Source organism: Rhinoraja longicauda, chromosome 11 (genome assembly GCF_053455715.1).
Source record: "Rhinoraja longicauda isolate Sanriku21f chromosome 11, sRhiLon1.1, whole genome shotgun sequence".
Lineage (NCBI taxonomy): Eukaryota > Metazoa > Chordata > Chondrichthyes > Rajiformes > Arhynchobatidae > Rhinoraja > Rhinoraja longicauda.
This window is the reverse complement of record NC_135963.1, coordinates 22,642,535-22,663,597: the sequence shown is the minus strand read 5'-3', so window position 1 is coordinate 22,663,597 and position 21,063 is coordinate 22,642,535. Positions and strand designations below refer to the sequence as shown.

At 39.9% G+C, this 21,063-nt stretch overlaps 1 protein-coding gene across 4 annotated transcripts in view; it reads left to right on the top strand.

Annotated features, from left to right (window-relative positions):
• dmap1 (DNA methyltransferase 1 associated protein 1) overlaps positions 1 to 21,063 on the top strand; it is a 60,366-nt gene that overhangs the window by 6,008 nt on the left and 33,295 nt on the right. For 3 of the 4 annotated variants that reach the window (XM_078407947.1, XM_078407948.1, XM_078407949.1), the window contains exons 2-4: positions 2,434 to 2,542; positions 6,601 to 6,692; positions 19,817 to 20,012. In XM_078407947.1, the coding sequence (XP_078264073.1) occupies positions 2,444 to 2,542; positions 6,601 to 6,692; positions 19,817 to 20,012 (387 nt within the window). In that variant the 5' untranslated portion in view covers positions 2,434 to 2,443. Of the gene's footprint in view, positions 1 to 2,433; positions 2,543 to 6,600; positions 6,693 to 10,548; positions 11,123 to 19,816; positions 20,013 to 21,063 lie in introns of those variants that run through there. The other variant, XM_078407950.1, reaches the window with a different exon arrangement.

Genomic DNA, 21,063 nt, shown 5'->3' with positions numbered 1-21,063 from the left:
ATGGGGCTGAGAATGAAAAGATAAAACTTATATTAAAATAATTTCCTCACGTTTGCTAATTGTACCACCTACTACTCTGCAATTGTTAATCTTCTTTGAACCTCTTTTTAAAATTAAAGTGGCCCTTTATAATGATGGAAGAATATAGACAGTTTGAAATGAGTGGTCACAAGGCAGAGCAAATATACCGCACAGAAATACAACATGAAACAATTGGAACAAAGAATGAAGAAAGACAAATAAACCAAGTAGAGAAAAAAATAAAGGGGTGTACAAGATCTCTAAGCTGTGTGTACACAGGTGATTGAAAATGGGAATTCAGTTGATAAAGTTATTTAAAGATCAAAGAAAATCATGAGGTTTGCAAAAGGCATAGATTATAAAAGTAAGAAAGTAGTAAAGAACTTTTATTTTAAAAAAATGGTGTTTGGATCATTTCCGTTGTATTTTGTCCAATAATATTGGAGATACCATCTTTTCAAATGATATTAATGCAAGTCCCAGGAAGAGGAAATCATTTTGCAGGGGGATTATTTGGTATTTTGGCCTGTATTTTTCCTTCACTCAACATCACTAAAGCAGATATTTTAATCATTATCATGTTATTTTTGGTTTCTTGCTGAATGCAAATTGGCTGTTTATTCCTACATTGGAACAATAACTGCATTTCAAAAAAGTTGCATAGCTCTAAATCACATTGAGGTTACTGATATTATGAAATTTAGGTTTCTTTTTTAGAGCAAAGAGGAATATGGGAGTTTTAATATCTCTCCATGTTATTGAGGGTTTGATAAAGTAAGTTGGATGGTTATCAATACCAGAAATAATTGATTTTAGGTGATTAGCAAAGACCAGGAGGAGGATATGTTGAATGTGAGAGTGTTAAAAACAAATTCATTAGAAACTAGCATTGGGGAAATTAGATAGTGATGTAGAAAAAAAGCATTTAACAACATAGAGAACAGGGAATTGAGATTAATTGAATTGTTCTTTTGAGAAACCTAGAGTGTTGTCATCGGCCAAAGGGCAGAGATAGAATGAATACATAGTCTTTTTACCCCAAGGCAGAGGAACCTTAAAGCCATAGGTTTAAGGAGAGAAGGGATAGATTTAATAGCAATGTGGCAGGAAACATTTTCACAGAGAGGGTGGTATGTATATGGAATGAGCTGCCAGAGAAAGTACAATAACCACATTAAAAAGAAGTGGACAAGTACATGGATAGGAAAGGTTTAGAGGGATATGGGTCAAATACAGGTAAATGTGACTAATACAGATGGGCATTTTGATCGCCATGTACAAGTTGAGCCAATGGCCTGTTTCTGTGTTGTATGGCTGACTCTGTGGCTTTTCCTGCACAGTATGTCTGATTCTGTTATCCAGCTCACAGGCAGCAAGTTATCGTTTTCACTACAAGCATAATGCAGTCTCATTGGTTCAATGGTACTTTATTTGTCACATGCACTGAGGTACAGTAAAATTCATTTTTATTTCCAGTTCACTGCGTATTACTATACATAAGCACTTAGATGCATCTTAGATGAGCATCTCGGATACAGTACAAGTGTACAACAGTAGTACATTGTGAAAGTATACAGAGTCAACAGATTTGTTGTTAATTGCTCCACTGCTGCAGGCTGTGTCTGGTCTACGCACTCAACCTTTTGGAGCTCTTATTCTCAATCAACGCAAGACCATTATCAAGAAATAATTTTAAATTTTTTTTCCAGATGTGAGAATGAAATACTTGCGACCACGAGTAGGGAGGTGAAAAGTTAACATAGTGATTTGGCTTCCATTAAAATGCATGTGAAAATGAAAGGAACAGAGGGTTGTGCTGGATGAGGAAGGAAGTTTGGATCATGCATGGGTGAATAGGTAGAGGATTCATAAAAGAGATTCCGGTAGTGGTGGGTGGTAGGTTGGTGATGCACAGCAGGCAAAAGTCATGAAACATAGTCGTGGGAGGGTTTAGTTGAAAGAGATTAGAGTGATAGAATGGAATGACACCAGAAGAAATTTAAACACCAGAGTGAGAATTTTAAACTTGAAGTGTTGCATGATGAACAAAGAAAGACACACAAGTTAATTTTGTGATGCACTGCAGAATTCTGAAAGAGCTGATTGCAAAATGCGGTGGATTAGAATGGCTTTCAAGAATTCAGTCTATCAGTGGCATACAAGTTAAGAGTGATGGAAAGAAGTGCCATTAGAATTTAATGAGAATGTTATGGACATATCTTAACACAGATATAAGAATAGAATCTAGTATTTTAATATAGTATTTTGGGGTTTGATTTAGAGTTGCGAAAATCAAATGTTTGTCAGTACTAGAATTTAGATCTCGCGTTCAAGTGACAAAATTCTAATTGTAATTACTAATGGTTGTACTTGTTAATCTTGTTCGTAAATTTCTTCTTTGAATTTCTACAGGTACACAAAAATGTCTACCGGGGCAGATGTTCGTGATATCCTGGAGCTGGGCGGTGGCGATTCTGAAAACACGCCCATCAGTAAAAAGGATATTATTAACTCGGATAAGGTACAGTTAGCTTTGTTTTAATATTTATACTCGACTGATGTTTATTCTCCATATTATCAACTGCTGATTGACCGTTGACTGACTATTGATTTATGTATCTTTAAGTATAAATATTAAGTATAAATAACAAGGAGCCAATCAACAAAATGTGAAAAGGGGAGGAAATTAACAAGAAAATGCTAACTTTAAAGATCAAAATCCCTGTAAGCTTGAATCAAATAATTAGTTTGGTAAATAAATCTGCACTTTTGCATTTCCATCTCCCTTACAATTGGATCTGCCCCAATCATTTTCTGGAATGTAGTTCCTGTAGGTTAAAGAGTTTCCCATCAGTTCTGCAGATCGCTGAGAAGTTTATTTGAGGTGAGGGACAAATTTGCAATGAAAAATAATTTAAAAAAAGTGTTGGGCCAATGATGCAGCTTGTTTGGCTCTGGTCTTCACTGATATTAGCTCTGAAAAACACCTTTTCATCAAGATTGTGGCTTGCAGTAAAATGGCAGCAAGGAGCAAACGTAAAGTGGAAAATAATTTCTACTGGAGATTGCACAACCATCCCTTTCAAGAGATTGTCAGAGGCTTTAATTAGTTTTGAGAATGAGCACTCGACACTGCTTAGTGAATTTTCCTTGGAGTTATCGTGCAATGAAGTTCATGTACACTGCTACAGAAGGACAGTATCCACACCGATTTTCAGCCACTAGAACAAGACGGTTGGTCTTGTCTCCAATTTTGAAGTTGATCCTGATTATGGCATCTCCGAGATGTGGATAATGAAATTGTGAGTTTGTGACTGTTACCACCAAGCTTTAGAACTTCAGCAGGGATTCAGACAGCTTCTCAATCTCTGAGGAAATCGTCCTCATCATGGCTCTCCATGTGGTAAATTTCATATCCTGAGATATGAAAAGTGATCCATGTTTCTCAGGATTTTGCAAGAGGTGTTTTGCTGCAGATGGTTTTGATTGGACTGAAGAATCAGTACACGTGGCTGTCATTGAGTTGCCGAGCTTCCTGTACTTTCTCTATTCATCGTCTATTATTTTTTATCATGGTTTTTTTGCCAAGCCACCACTTTCAGGTGCCTGTAGAGATTTATCCCCTTGAGTATAGGTGGATCTTCCAGTCTGTGAATGCATATGTTTAAGGTAAATTGGCTCTTATGTTTGTGGTGAGCTCACTTGATTTCCTCTTCCTATTCTTATCAAACTAGATCAACAGAGTGTCTCTTCATGGTCGACTTCAAGGCAGCATATAACCTGTGGGCACTCTGGCTTCTGGGCTACAAAGAATTGCTATTGTGGGATGATATTGATGGTTTATCTTTGAGCTTTGCATTAATCCTTTTGGGGTAATACTTCCTTTGACATAGATGTTTTGGAATACTATTGATGGAGATATTAGGGAATTAGGCAGCGGTCAGTTCAGCAATCATCAGTACTTGTCACAACAATATAGTGCGGACATCTTCACGAGTCTTCATTTGGACAATGACAAAAAGTAACGGGTGCCAGAATTTGAACTGGGGTTTTTTTTGTTTAAAAAAAAAAAGAAATTTCAATAGGTGCAGGAGTTGGCCATTCGGCCCTTCGAGCCAGCACCACCATTCAATGTGATCATGGCTGATCATTCTCAATCAGTACCCCGTTCCTGCCTTCTTCCCATACCCCTGACTCCGCTATCCTTAAGAGCTCTATCTAGCTCTCTCTTGAATGCATTCAGAGAATTGGCCTCCACTGCTTTCTGAGGCAGTGAATTCCACAGATTTACAACTCTGAAAGGGTTGTTGCCTTGTGGTTTTGTGCTTGTCCATTTGAAGGAACGGGGATAAAGCCATGGCACGGACCATTTGGTTGGAATTGGCCCCTTCTTGCTAGAGAGTTGCATTTCTTCCCATCCTCCTAAGGTCAGTTTATTGTCACATGTACCCATTAAGTCACAGTGAAACTTGAATTACCGTACGGCCATACTTTTTTTAAAAAAAGCACCAAGACACACAACTACATAAAAGTTAACATTAACATCCACCACAGCAGATTCCCCACATCCCTCACTGTGATGGAAGGCAATAAAGTCCAATCTACTTCCTCTTTATTCTCCCGCGGCCGGGGCTGTCGAACCATCCGCAGTCAGAGCGGTTGAAGGTACCGCGTCACGGCGATCGAAGCTCCAGTGATCGGGGCGGTCGAAGCTCCTGCGACTTGGAGGTCCCGAAGTCAATCTCTAACCAGGGACCTCAAGCTCCACGATGTTAAAGTCCGCAGGCTCCCGCAGGCTCCCGCAGTTGGGGCTCCGAGGTCGATCCCCGACAGGGATCGCAAGCTCCACGATGGCAAGTCCGCAGGCTCCCACGGTTGGAGCTTCCGAAGTCGGTCTCCAGTAAGAGGCCGCCAGCTCCACGATGTTAGGCTGCAGTGCGGATGGAGATACGATACAGAAAGAAATCGCATCTCCGTCGAGGTAAGAAATTAAAAAAAGTTTCCCCCAACTCCCCCCTCCCAGCCCCAACATAAAACAAGCTAAAGAACACAAAAACATACACTTAACGCATACTAAAAAAACAATAAATTTGGAAGGGACAGACAGACTGTTGCTCCAGAGGATCAGTTTGTCTCCCTTTAGGATGAGGATCAGATTTTATTTTTCTAAGCTCGATGTAGGTCCTCTTTGGGCTTATCTAAGGCTTCCTGGTACAGATGCACTGATGACCAAAGTGTAGGAAAATAACTGCAGTTGCTGGTATAAATCGAAGGTATTACAAAATGCTGGAGTAACTCAGCAGGTCAGGCAGCATCTAGGAGAGATGGAATGGGTGATGTTTCAGTCTGAAGAAGGGTCTCGACCCAAAACGTCACCCATTCCCTCTCTCCTCGATGCTGCCTGACCTGCTGAGTTACTCCAGCATTTTGTGATACCTTTGATGATCAAAGTGTGATCCTTCAGTTTTACAGAGCTGAATGTGTCTGATATTTCTGCAAGGGAAGCTACTGAGATGATGCTCTAGCTCATTATAGATGGTGAAGGCAGGAACGGGGCTCTTCAAACGTTCTTGTTTCAGAAGGTGTATCCACGTCCATTTGACTATCTCCTGCCTCTCATTTCTCACATGTCAGTGTCAAAGCAGCTGAAACTATGATTGCAGGGCAGTGTTCAAATCTGTAACAGTTGGCATTGTTTATGATATCCCTGACATTCCAGGAGGCAAATTTATATTATGTGTCGAGGTTACAACTTAGATTATTTTAATGTGGGGTAGTTTTGCGTCGCAGCTACCACGAGGACTTGATAGAGCTAGGTATTGAACCAGTGCAAGGAGACCAAGTTGAGATCAAGCTCTTCTGCAGGGTACTGATGCTCAGACAATGTGTTCATTTGCAAACTCTCATGGGATATCGCAGTCATGTCAAATCATCTATTTATTAAATTCATGAGCATGTTCAAGAGATATCAATGAATGTTACTTATTCACTTCCAAATTTGGGGTTGTTATGCCAGTTATTATTCCTTTATGCCTCAGGTCAGCTAATTTGCCATGGAATGAATATTAAAGTTATGGCTAATCAATATATAAATCCACAGAGCCGTCATAAAGATAATTGAGGTGTTCCTTAAGGTAAAATAAGTAACTTTTCAACTTCAGCAGAAATGAAAATTACAAGAATATTTTAATATTTTAGTTTTTTTTTAAATTAAAAAATTGAGATGGTAGAAAAAGAGTTGTCCTTTTGCAAGCCAGAATGAACATTGAAAGATAAACCAAAAAATCTGTAGGTACTGGAAATGCAGAGATACTGCTCAGGTCAGGCAGCATTTGTGGAAGAGTTAGCTTGGTGAGTTGTTTCCAGCATTTTCACCACAATATTCTGAGTCCCTCTAAAGAAGCTAACGTACTGAATGAAATTTGCAAGTATATATAATGAACCAATTTTCCTCCTCTAGTTATCTTTTATACTTTGTGATTATCTCACTTTTGTATACTTTTAAATACATCAACTTTTTTCCATCACTGCATTCCATAATGCTGAAGATAATAGATAACACTAACTCTTTATGTTTAGAAAAAGTCAAAGAAATCAGCAGAAACGCTCACTTTTAAGAGACCAGAGGGAATGCACAGAGAAGTTTATGCTCTACTTTATTCTGACAAAAAGTAAGTTAAAGCAAATGAACTTTCATGCTTTTATCATTGCTCACTTTTTATGGTTTTATGGTTGTACTTTTAAAGAATGCTGAACTTCAGTATTATAGCAGCCTCCTGTGGCTGAAAAGCTGCATTGCAGTGCTATTTTACCCCTTATGGATTATATTGACAGTTTATGGATCTATTTGAAATTATTACTTTGAATATTTTCTTCCAAACAAATTATCAAAAGATCAAATTATCAAATTATCAAAAGATAAAACAAATGATCAAAGATCATCTTAATGTTGTGGAGCAAACTTTAGAGTAGAAGTAATGCATTGTTGCAATTTGATCGGAAGAGAAAGTGAAAGGTAAAACATTCTGAAAGTAAAATTGAGTATGTGTTGCAGAACATAAGTAAAAATACTTATAAAGATTATAAAGGAATAAATAATTTAAACGATTCTGATTTTTATAAACTGAACGAGGAATATAAAATTACCTGTTGAATGCACAAATTGAACTGTGCAGGAACTATCCGAGAAGCTTTTATGACCGCGATGACCACATTGCAGGAAGTGCTGTCAACAAGAAATTTGAGGTTTTGTTGCTTGAGCAACAGCTGGTCCACCTGTGAGATAAAAGTGCTTTTTGGATAGCAGATTTTAGAAGTGGTCACCTCGCATCTCAAGAAAGTGGGAATGGGTAACTGACAGAGAGCAAAAAAGGGGAGTCAGGTAGTTTAGGAGATCCCTAGATAGACACAAAAAGCTGGAGTAACTCAGCGGGACAGGCAGCATCTCTGGAGAGAAGGAATGGGTGAGGTTTCGGGTCGAGATCCTTCTTCAGACTGAAAGTCACAGGATATAAATTGAATATTTCAAAAACTCAAATCTTCCTATTTAATTGTGCTCCTCCAGAAGAAACCAAGCAAAAGTATAATATTAAATGGGATTCAAAATCAATCAAATACCTAGGGGTATATATAACGAACAATATATCAATGTTGTATGGGGCCAATTATAATCACATCAACCAAAACATAAAGGATATAGAAAGATGGTCCTCCTACCCAATGGGTTTTAGTAGTAAGATAAATGTGGTGAAAATGAATATTTTGCCAAAGCTATTGTACTTGTTTCAATCTCTGCCAATAGAGGTACCACTAAAACAATTCACAGAATGGGATAAAAGAATATCTAGATTTATTTGGGGAGGGATGAAGGCCAGAGTTTGATACACTACACTCCAGTTGCCAAAGGACAAAGGTGGAACTTTTGGCACTTCCAAATTTTAGGATATATTTCTATGCAGCCCAACTTCGACCACTAATTAATTGGTGTGAGGTTAGCTACATAGCTAGGTGGAAAGAGATTGAGACATATATCCCTGACTTCCGCATCCAAACACTCTTGGGAGAAAAAGCGCTTCCTGGACATATCAGGAGTATAATCGATCCAATAACGTTATTTACTTTAGAAACCTGGTTCACTCTTACCTGACAACTTAAATTGAATAAAGGACAAAAAGTGTTAAGATGGATAGCTTTGGATAGTGAATTTAAACCAGGGATGTATGATTCAACATTTAAAGAGTGGATGAAAAAAGGAATGACTGCATTTTGTACTGTTACTGAAAATGGAGACCTAAGAAGTTTTCAAGATTTGAAGGACAGATTTGCACTTCGGAACCATGACTTGTTTAGATACCTCCAACTGAGAGAATATTACAACAAAAAAAGTAAAAAGGGAGGCACCAGAAGAAAAGAATCCAGTGGTAGAGGTGATAGTCAATGCATATCATCAAAAAACATCAAGGATTATTTCTAAACTTTATCATAGTTTAATGGAATGTCAACCTAAAACTACATTTTATGTAAAATTTAAGTGGGAAAAGGAATTGAACATCATAATCTCAGAAGAAGAATGGCATCATATGTGTGTAACACTATAGACATCCACTAATTCACAAAAATGGAGAGAATTTAAATGGAAAAATTTGATTCGTTTCTTTATTACGCCTAACATAAAAAGCAAGCACATTCTAAAGCAACAAAAATGCTGGAGGCAATGTGGCCATACAGACGCAAATCATGCACATATCTTCTGGTGTTGTCCAAAAATAGAACCATTTTTGGAAAAGTGAATCAGTATTAAAGGAGGTATTATGATATATAGTCTCCAAGAAGTGTTCCATTTTATACCTGGGTAATATAACTACAGTGGTGCTGAAGGAAGATCATTACTTGGTTAAAATCCTACTTCCAGCTGGCAGAAAGGCCATTACAAGAAACTGGCTTGTCGCGGACACACCCAGACTTAGACAATGGTTAGACATAGTACAGGAAATATTTGTGATGGAGAAAATGACATATTCTCTTAAGAGTGAAAGAAGACGAGTTTAACAGAAAATGGGAAAAATGGATTAGGTATAGAAATAAAGACATAAACACTGTATAATTTTATTGACAATAATGTAAGTTATTGGAAAATGTTGTGATAAGAAAATAGTTCTGTATACCGCATCATTAATTGTAAACTGAACCCCCTGCTGCACTGTTGTAAGTTTTGTTGTTATATGTGTGTTTTATTTGTGTATGTATAAAAGCAATAAAGATGAAAGTGTAAATTTAAAAGAAAAGAAAGTCACAGGAATGATGCAGAGAGATCCCTGATGTATTTTATTTTCTAACCCGTATTTGGTTCTGAAACCTAATGGAAACAACATGTCCCTGGCGAATAACACCACTCAAAACCACAGCATCTTGGTGGCTTAGCTTTATAGGGAGGGAGGAGAAGAATGGAGACCAATACTAATTAGGGGATTTGATTATTAGAGGAGCATACAGGTGTTTTAGTGGTTAAGAGTGGTGATTCCAGGATGGCCTGTTGCCTCTCTGGTATCACTGAGTATCTGTAGAACATTTCTAAGTTGCAAAAAGCTCCTTACTTTTGATTTCCATACTCTTTGCAATAAAGGCAAACATTGTATTCACCTTTCTAATTATTTGCTGTAGCTGCATGCCAATGTATGCCTAGATCCCTTGTACTGCATTATTTTACCATCTCACTTCATTTTATTAATCCTTCCAAAGTGAATAATCTTACTTTTTCCTCCAATATACTCTAACTGCCACTTTTAGTTAAGTATATAACTTAACCTATATACCTTTGCAACTTTGTCTTCCTGACAATTTGATAACCCACCTACGTTTGTATTATCAGCAGACGTGGCTAAGGTACACAGTGCTTTCATTCAAGTCATTAATACAGATGGTAAATTGTTGAGGCTCAGCAGTGATCCCAGTGGCATCCAATACCAGAAAATTATACAATTAATTCTGACTTTCTGTTTTATATTCAGCATCCCTGTCTCTCACCTTTTGATGGAAAGGATATCATTGGTGGAACAGCTTCAGGTGATAGGGGCCTAGAATACTGCCCTGAGGAACTACTGCAGTGACAAACAAGGGGAGGGAAAATTAGACTTTCAACGACCACAACCATCTTCATTTGGTTGAAGATGACTCTTAAATCATTGGGAATGTTTTCTCCAGGCAATCAATGACTTAAGTTTTACTAGAGTTCCCTGATACCACATTCAGTCAAGTGCTGCAAGCAACAAAAACTGCATGGAACAAACAGCTTGTGATCTTTGAATGGAACAGATCAAAGTTCTGGAGTCGTATCACTTATTTATGAATGGTGGCGGAAAATTAAACAGCTAACAAGAGAAGGACCCTCCAAAGGCAGCTTTACAATCAGTGATGGTGGGATTTGGCATTTGAGTGTTAAATTCAAGATTGGAACATTTGCAATCCAGTTCAGTCAGGATTGTCAAGTTGCTGATTCGTTTTAACTTCTGCTTGAGGTAATAACCTTCATAGAAACCAATCTTCAGCCAATTTGATGAACTCCATGTGATATTAAGAAATTGCACACTGGATATGGTAAAGACTGTAGGACCAGACAACATTTTAGTACTGAGGGCCTGTGCTCCAGAACAAGTTGTGTCTTCTGATGTTCCATTACAGTTCACCACTGGAATCTCTTCATTGGGAAAAATAACATACTTCCAGTTCAAAGAAAACAGTTTAAAATACAATCTGGCTAAATACCACTCAATCGGTCAGCTCACAATTATTGCAAAGAGATGGAACGTTTTGTCAACTGGGTTATCAGGTTACACTTACTCAGCACTAATCTGCTCACTGATGCCCAGTTTGGGTTTTACCTGGATAACCTGGCTTCAGTCCACCTTAGTCCCTTGGTCTGAATGTGGACAAAAGCTTGAATTCCAGAAGTCAGATGAGAGCACCTTCTCTTGACATCAAAACAGTAGTTGATTGATTGTGACATCAAGGGGAAAACTTTCTTATGGTTGAAGTCATTCCACTCACAAAGGAAGATGATTGTGGTCATTGGACATCAATCATCCCAGTCCCAGGGCATTAGCAGGTATTCCTCAAGACAATTACATGGGGGGGGGGGGGTAACTTTTATTAATGACCTTCCATCAAAAGTTCTAAAGGATCCTTGCTTGAGGATGTTTGCTGTTGAATGCAACTTATTCTTTTCCATTTGAAACGTCACCAAATGAAGCAGTTCATTCCTGTATGCAGCAAGACTGGTCAATATTTATGTATGGACTGATAGGTGGCAAATACCATTTGTAGTGCAAGGCAGTGATAATAAAACAAGTGAGAATCTAGTCATCTGCATTTGATATTTATTGGCATTATCATTGCCAAGTCCCCCACCACCAACATTCCAGGTGACATGACCACATTCTAGGTGATCCTGTAGCTACCGGACTAGCTACATAAATAATGTTACTATAAGAGTAGTTCAGAATCTGGATCAGGGCAGCAGACTCATGGGAACTCCACGATCTGCAAGTTGCTTTCTATATTTGCACAGTGGCACAGTGGTAGAGTTGCTGCCTTTCCCGGGTTCGATCCTGACCACGGGTGCTGTCTTTACGGAGTTTGTACGTTCTCCCGTTGACCTGCGTTGGCTTTCTCTGCTGCTCCGGTTTCCTCCCACACTCCAAAGACGCACAGGTTTGTAGGTTAATTGGCTTTGGTAAATTGTAAATTGTCCCTAGTGTGTGTCGAATAGTGTTAGTGTGCGGGGGGATAGCTGGTCGGCGTGGAATTGTTGGGTCTTTGGAAAAAAAATGAAAATATTGTGCAGTATACCGACTTGTCAATGCATCTTAGTTTTTTTCATCACTACCATATCTAAATCTTGAAACTTTTACCTTAACTGTACTGTGACAATACTTTGACCAAAAAGATAGCAGCAGTTCAGTAATGTGATTTGGGCATGTAGAGGAGGACAATAAATGCTGGCCTTGCTAGAGAAGCCTAGACCGCAAAAAGTGAAATAAATAAATTGCAAATGTAGTTTATGTTGTGGCCACAAGATGGTGATACATACTCAGCTATTCTGCTACATGAAATATTTGAAGGAATTTCATCCACTTGGTTTGATTTGGTTTGTTACCATTCATGATTTCAATCTGGTAACCGCAATAATTATAGCAATATATTTAATGAAGTGAAGATTTTTTCTGAACTTTAGGAAAAGCTCTGTGCTGTGATTAGGAAATGTTGGCTCAGAAATTAGGTTTGATGGTAAGCCATTTGTGTTTATTGCTAACCACAAGGTAAAATTCAAATTTGTTAACAAGTTTCTCCAGTAGGAACATGTTTTTAGAGCTGGGTCAATCCCTTGTGAGAAACAATGGGACCTTTTGCAAAAAGAATGAGATCACATGGGGGTCACAACAACAAACCCTGCCCCCAGAAAAGCAGGTAGCTTGCCAGGCAATATCTATCTACTGGTTCAATTATGACAGAACTGTTGTCAATCACTGATATCTAAAGTTTCATTTGGATTAGTATGTTGTAATAGAGGCACATCTCATTTCCATAATGTTTCCAAAACTCAATTCCATTGATCTCCATTCACTTCCAAGGAGTTTTCCTTACAGAATTAATGGAACTATCCTGGTTTGGTGGATTTCCTTACTTGTCCCTTCTATTTTTAAAGTCCTTAACTTTTTGATTCTTTTAAGATCAACCTGATGATATTAATTTATGTTTTTTTCCCTCCAATACTACTAGCCGGCAGTCTGTTTGTCTTTCTTCTTCTTTGTCTATTTGTTAGTGTTAGATGTACGTAGCCAGTTTTTAGCTGTGTATATGTGGGGGGTGCGGGAAACCTTTTTAAAAATCTCTTCCTCAACAGAGATGCGACCCTTTTCAATGTCGTATCTCTGTTCGCCTAACAATGTGGAGTTGGTGGCCTTCGCTGGATCGACCTTGAAGGCTCCGGTCGCAGGGCCTGGACTTACCATCTCTGAGCTGGCCGACCTTCGGAGGCTGTGGTGGCGACTGCGACTCTACCTTCGGAGGCTACGGCCGCAGGCTCTGTGGACCGCAACATCAGGAGCTCACAGGTCCCTGGCTGGCATCCTGCTTTCAGGAGCTCCAGCCGTAGCAGCTTCGACCGCCCCGAATCGCAAGGCTCGATCGACCCGTTCGCAGGACCTTCATCGCCTTGCACGGCTTGGCCACGGGAACTTCCATCCCCTGGCGGGGGCTTCAAAAAATCGGGAGCCTCGATCGCCTCGAAGTAGCAGTTTGACTGCCTGACCGCGGGAGAAGATCAAAGGAGGAGATAATACTTTTTTTGTCTTCCATCACAGTGAGGGGGTGCCTGGAGGAGTTACTGCTTTGGTTGTCTATGTTAACTTATGTAATTGTGTGCCTTGTGTTCTTTACTGTCATGACTGCATGGCAATGACATTTCATTCAAATTTATTTTTGAATGACAATAAAGCAATTGTATTTGTGTTTGTATTTGTAATTGTAAATCTGCTTCCAGTGCTATTGTTCAATTTGTCACCTTCCTTTTTATCAGTATTTTCTCTCTTTGGTGAAAATGAATCACAGCATTAAGGGGCAAGTACAAATAGCATACCAAGACTAATCAAGACAATCGTAAGGAAAGCTGAAGGCGGGCTTAGGTCATGATCAAGCCACTAGTTCAGGTCTAAGAGTTTATTTTTTGAGTGGTACATAGTGATTTTGTACTGTTACATATGAAATCATTGACATCTGAATGGTTTTGTGATGGGGTAAGTTGCAACTAGTTTATCGTTTACTGTCTTGCTGAGAGCTGTACTGTTTTCCCTTAAACCCCTGTCCCACTTAGACGATTTTTTAGGTGACTACAGGCGATTAGGCTGTCACCACATGGTTGCCAGGGTGTTGCCTGTATGGTCGTGAGTAGTCTCCAAAGAGTCGTAGCGTCTTTCTGGTCGCTGCTGAATTTTCAGAATGTTGAATTTTTTTTGCCGACAGTGGGTCTGACGTAAGTGCTGTCGTAGGTTGTTTCCAGGTGACATAGGTTGTTGCCGGTGCTGACTGGTGAATTCCATTGGCGACTACCTACGTCAACCGGAGACAAATCCGGAGGCGAAAATGAAGTGAATTGTCCAGTTGTCTTCAGTTGTCCCCGACATGGCCGTAGCTACGGGTGGACGTAGGTTGACTTTGGTTGTCGTAGGATGTCGCCTATGTGGTCGTAGGTGCGGTCGCAGGTGGACGTCCTACTCGCGACGATTGGGTCGCCGGTTGTGGGTAGCTTGACGTCAACTAGCTGGTAGGTTGTTGTAGCTTGTCATAGACATTGTCATGGGGGGGGGTCCAGTCGCCGATTTTTTGGCGACCTGCTACGACTATGACAGTTGCCTAAAAAATCGCCTAAGTGGAACAGGCCCTTTTAGATAATAATACATTGCACTTTTAATGAAGTGTGGGTTTTCATGAACAACAAATGTTAATTGATTTAGTAGAAAGGAATGATGCTGGAACCTTGAGCATTTATTTTCATATTTGTGAAACAATTAAATACTTTAACTCATTGGTAGTCTCTAGTGAAGATACTGCAACAGCAATGCCAGCTCTAATCAAAATCATAAATCAAGAACAAAGTACTTTATTCATCCTGTAAAGTTGGTTAGCTACTCCATTTTATTTTAGTACCACTCCATTGTTGTCTCGTCCAGTGGGACTTGCATAGTTGGCACTAACTGTCTCTATTCAGCAACTAATATTGGAATCCCTAGAGGATTAATTATTGGCTTCCTATTCCTTATTTACATTCGACTGTTTAGAGATCCACAATAAATATTGATAGCAGTACCACGTGGAGAATTAGAGAATCTGAGATTGGTAGATTGGTTATAGCACAAAGGTCATTCAGCTCATTATGTCCATGATGGCTCTGTACTAGAACAACTCTTTAGTTCTACCCACAAACCATTTCTTTGGTGCTTTGCTAATTTTTCTTCACTATACTTTTATTCAATTCCCAATGGAACCTGCCTCCACCACTTCTACAGGTAGTGCACTCCAGAATCCAACCACATGCTACAGATGTTTTTCCTTCATGTTGCTCTTCATTCTTTACCCTTTTATTTTATATCAGTGACCTTGTCCTTTATGAAGGTGCAGCATAGCATCCCGACCATTGTACTCTATGCCTTCGTTAATAAAGTCCGAATTTGTATTTCTGATTAACTGTTTTCTCAACGTGCCTATCAATTTTCATTGAGTAGTGCAGTTTATTAGAAAGATGTCAAATTGTTTAAACATAATTTGCTCTTAGCAGATCCCTGCTGCTTTGTCTCAATTAATCATTTTCCTTCAGGTAATTCTTATTGGTGTCACATTTTAATTTTTTGAAAAGCTTTCCCACCACTGAGGTTAATCTGACTAGTCTGCAGTCTTTAGGCATACTCTTACTCCCTTTTTGGAATGAAGGAATAACATTTGCTAACCACCTGTCTGCTTCAGACTTCCCAGAAGATAGACACAAAATGCTGGAGTAACTCAATGGGACAGGCAACATCTCTGGAGAGAAGGAATGGGTGACGTTTTGGGTTGAGACCCTTCTTCAGACTTCCCCTCCCCCCATATTCAAAGAGCATTGGAAAATTATGATTTGTATCCCTCCAATTCCTAGTATACTTACCTCAAAATCATAAGATGCACCCATCCAGTCCTGCTGATTTACGTACTTAAAGTTCAATCGCCTCTCCTAATATTTCGATGTTGTAATGTATCACTTCCCTCATTATTTTGAAAGCACCCTTTTCCCTGGTGATGACTGTTGCAAAGAAATCATTTAGAACCTTGACGATGCTCTCAGCATTGAGGTACAAGTCACCATGTATCAACCTCAATAGCACCACTCCTCCAAGGACCATCCCTTTACCTTTTGAAAGCTAATAGAATACTTCCAGATTGCCATTTATATTGATGATTGATTTCTTCTCATCTATTCTATTAGATCATGAGATAGGAGTAGAATTAGGCCATTTGGTTCATCATCTATTCCGCCATTCAATCATGGCTGATCTATCTCTCCCTCCTGATTCCATTCTCCTGCCTTCTCCCCACAACCTCTGACACTCGTACTAATCAAGAATCTATCTATCTCTGCCTTAAATATATCCACTGACTGCCTCCACAGCCTTCTGTGGCAAAGAATTCCACAGATTCACCATCCTCTAACTAAAGAAATTCCTCATCATCTCCTTCCTAAAAGAATGTTCTTTAATTCTAAGGATATGACCTCTAGTCCTAGACTTTCCCACTAGTGGAAACATCCTCTCCATATCCACTCTATCCAAGCCTTTCACTATTCTGTATGTTTCAATGAGGTCCCACCCCCCCCCCCCTCATTCTTCTAAACTCCAGCAAATATAGGCTCAGTGCTGTAAAAACGCTCATCATATGTCAACCTATGTCAAATATGACCAGGCTGGTCAGGCCATATTTGGAATATTGTGAGCAATTTTGGGCAACATATCTGAGGAAGGTTGTACTGGTTCTGGAGAGGGTCCAGAGCAGATTTACAAGAATGATCCCAGGGATTAGTAGGTTGACATATGATGGCCTTATAGAGCCTCAGCATTACATCCCTGTTTTTGTATATAAGCCCTCTCAAAATAAATGTTAGCATTGCGTTTGCTTTACTTCTTTACTACTGATTTGACTTGCAGATTAACTTTTTGGGAATCCTGCGCCAACACTCCCAAGTCCCTTTACACCTCTGATTTCTGGATTCTCTCCCCATTTTGAAAATAATCTATTAGTCTCTTTTATTTTAACTTTTCACTTCCTGTCTTCTTTTGTAATCAGCCCTTTTTAACAGGCACTTGCAACCCAGCACTTTCATATGTGTGATTTTTGTTTTGCTTCACTATCCTGTATCTCTTTATTCATCCATAGTGGGGGTTTTTTTTGCAAATTGTGATTTAATCCAACTTTCTTCCAATCCTGTAATAGTCTCCTTAAGCAATGTTTTTACCCCTCTTCTTTCTTTCCCTATTCTTCCTGAATGTTTTGGTTTCAAGAATATTTAATGTTCAGCTTGGAGACACAAGAGACTGCACGTGCTAGAATTTTGAGCAAAAGACAAAGTGCTGGAGGAACTTGGTGGATCGGGCAGCATCTATGGAGGGAAATAGGCAACTTTTCTGGTCGGGCCAGGATGGTTCTTCAGCATGGATGCTGCCTGGTCTGCTGGGTTTCTCCAACATTCTTTTACTGCTCAGTCCGGTCCCTTTTCAAGCTAAATTTCTGTTGTAGCCACTAAATATTCATGGTTATCTGTGCTCAGAGTTCACCAATCTGATTTGCTACATCCATGGAAACATAGATACAGAGACAACAGGTGCAGGAGTAGGCCATTCGGCCCTTCGAGCCAGCACCGCCATTCAATGTGATCATGGCTGATCATCCACAATCAGTACACTGTTCCTGCCTTCTCCCCATACCCCTTGATTCCGCTAGCCCTGAGAGCTCTATCTAACTCTCTTTTGAATGCATCCAGTGAATCACCCTCCACTGCCTTCTGAGGCAGAGAATTCCACAAATTCACAACTCTCTGTGTGAAAAAGCTTTTCCTTATCTCAGTTCTAAATGGCCTACCCCTTATTCTTAAACTGGCCCCTGGTTTTGGACTCCCCCAACATCGGGAACATGTTTCCTGCATCTAATGTGTCCAATCCCTTAATAATTTTATATGTTTCAATAATTCCCCTCTCATCCTTCTAAATTCCAGTGAATACAAGCCCAGTCGCTCCATTCTCCATTGTATGACAGTCCCGCCATCCCGGGAATTAACCTTGTGAACCTATGCTGCACTCCCTCAATAGCAAGCATGTCCTTCCTCAAATTAGGAGACCAAAACTGCACACAATACTCCAGGTGTGGTCTCACCAGGGCCCTGTACAACTGCAGAAGGACCTCTTTGCTCCTATACTCAACTTCTCTCGTTATGAAGGTCAATATGTCACTAGCTTTCTTCACTGCCTGTCGTACCTGCTTGCTTACTTTCAGTGACTGATGAACTAGGACACCCAGGTCTTGTTGTACTTCCCCTTTTCCTAACCTGACACCATTCAGATAATAATCTGCCTTTCCGTTCTTGCCACCAAAGTGGATAACCTCACATTTATCCACATTATACTGCATCTGCCATGCATCTGCCCACTCACCCAACCTACCCAAGTCACCCTGCATTCTTATAGCATCCTTTGTTCAGTTCACACGGCCACTCAGCTTTGTGTCATCTGCAAATTTGTTAATGTTACTTTTAATTCCTTCATCTAAATCATTAATGTATATTGTAAATAGCTGCGGTCCCAGCACCGAGCCTTGCGGCACCCCACTAATCTGCTTGCACGTTAATCCCTATTCTTTGTTTCCTGTCTGCCAACCAATTTTCTATCCATGTCAATACCATGTGCTCTAATTTTGCCCACTAATCTCCTGTGTGGAACATATCAAAGGCTTTCTGAAAGTCCAGGTCCACTACATCCATCCACTGGCTCTCCCTTATCCATTTTACTTGTTACATCCTCAAAAAATTCCAGAAGATTTGTCAAGCATGATTTCCCCTTTGTAAATCCATGCTGACTTGGACCGATCCTGTTACTGCTATCCAAATGCGCCGCTATTTCATCTTTGATAACCGACTCCAGCATCTTCCCCACCACGGATGTCAGGCTAATTGGTCTATAATTCCCTGCTTTCTCTCTCCTTTCTTAAAAAGTGGGATAACATTAGCTACCCTCCAATCCACAGGAACCAATCCAGAATCTATAGAACATTGGGAAATGATCACCCATGTGTCCACGATTTCTAGAGCCACCTCTTTGAGTACACTGGGATGCAGGCCCTGGGGATTTATCTGTCTTCAGTCCCATCAGTCTATCCAACACCATTTCCTGACTAATGTGAATTTCCTGACATTCATGTACATGCAAGTAAACAGAATTTTGTTGTTATCTCATTTTCATTTTCACTGACCCCAGTAAAAATCCTGGTGTTGACTAACATAGTGTGAACTGTCTTCCACATATCTTCTTTTTATTAGTTTTATCTCATCAATTTTGCTCTACTCTGACTTCACTATCTTGTAGACTCGTGGCTTATATGAACTGCCCCTTCCCAATTTGCTCTGGTTATCATTCCCTGACAATGTAACTCCCTGGTCTAACTCCAAACCTATTTCCAAGTATGTTGATAACATCTTGACCACTCAACAGTCTCAATGTTGATAAGCTTGAGATTTATTTCACAGCATAGAAACAGGCACTTTGCCCCATCGAGTCCACACCCCACACCGACAATTGATCACTCATTCACACTGATTCTGTTTTATCCCACTTTCACATCCACTTCTAACACACTGGGAACAAATTTGCAGAAGCCAATTAACCTATAAATCTGCATATCTTTGGGATGTGGGAGGAAACCGGAGCACCCAGAAAAAACTCGCAAAGTCATGGGAAGAATATGCAAACTTCACATAGTTAGCACCTGAGGTCAGGATTGAATCTGGGTCTCTGGTGCTGTGAGGCATTGGCTCTAGTTCAAGAATAAACTGACAAATAAATTAGACATGTCAAAATTTAAAAAAATATATATATATATATTGAATATTTCATTTTGTTGTTTGAAGGTTGATGAAAAGGACTGAATTCCAGTCATATAAACTAGAAGTAACTTTTATTAACAGAAAATTGGCATGTCACATGTAGCTTTCTTTCTTTGTTGTGAACAGAGATGCCCCTCCATTGCTTCCAAGTGACACAACCCAAGGTTACAGGACTGTTAAGGCAAAGCTTGGCTGTAAGAAGGTACGACCATGGAAGTGGATGCCTTTCGCCAACCCTGCCAGGAAGGATGGTGCAATATTTTATCATTGGAGACGTTTGGCAGATGAAGGCAAAGATTACCCATTTGCTCGGTTTAATAAGGTAAAATACAGAAATGTAATCAAAGAAATTGGAAACAAAACGGTCTATCATTTGTGCAAGTGCATATTGTTTTATTGTTTTCTGGAAATTGTACTGGATTGACTAGATATGATGGGAATGATATGTTTTTCTGCCTGTTGTATTCTAGTTTTAATGTATGCTTGGTCAGATTGCACATTTAGAGTTACAATAGACAATAGGTGCAGGAGGAGGCCATTCGGCCTTTCGAGCCAGCACCGCCATTCAATGTGATCATGGCTGATCATTCTCAATTGGTACCCCGTTCCTGCCTTCTCCCCATATCCCCTGACTCCGCTATCCTTAAGAGCTCTATCCAGCTCTCTCTTGAATGCATTCAGAGAATTGGCCTCCACTGCCTTCTGAGGCAGAGAATTCCACAGATTCACAACTCTCTGACTGAAAAAGTTTTTCCTCATCTCAGTTCTAAATGGTCTACCCCTTATTCTTAAACTGTGGCCCCTTGTTCTGGACTACCCCAATATTGGGAACATTAGCCCAACATTGGTTACAGTGCCATAGCTTCATATCACAGAACCAGGTCATTCCGCCCAACTTGTCCATGAAGACCAAGATGTCCATCAGAGATAGGCCCATTTGCCTGTGGTTGGCCCATATCCCTGTGTACCTTTTCTATCCATGTACGTCCAAAGTATTTTAAACATTGTAATTGTATCCAGGTCCACAGCTTCCTCTGGCTGCTTGTTCCAGATACCCACCATCCTCCATGTGAAAAACCTGCCCCTCAGGTCCTTTTTAATTATTTCTTTGCGCTGTAGCTTTAGACTCTATCCTGGAAAAAAGCCTGTGACCATCCATCTTCTCTACACCCCTCTTGATTTTCTGTACCTCTGTAAGGTCTCTCCTCCGCCCCCTATTCTCCAGGAAAAATAGCCGTAGCCTATCCAGCCTCTCCATCCAACCTAAGCCCTGCAGTCCCTGTAACAGTCACCATTATTTGCCTCACAGCATTGAGACCCGGGTTTGATTCTGAGCTCGGGTGCTGTTTATAAGGAGTTTGCTTGTTCGCCCT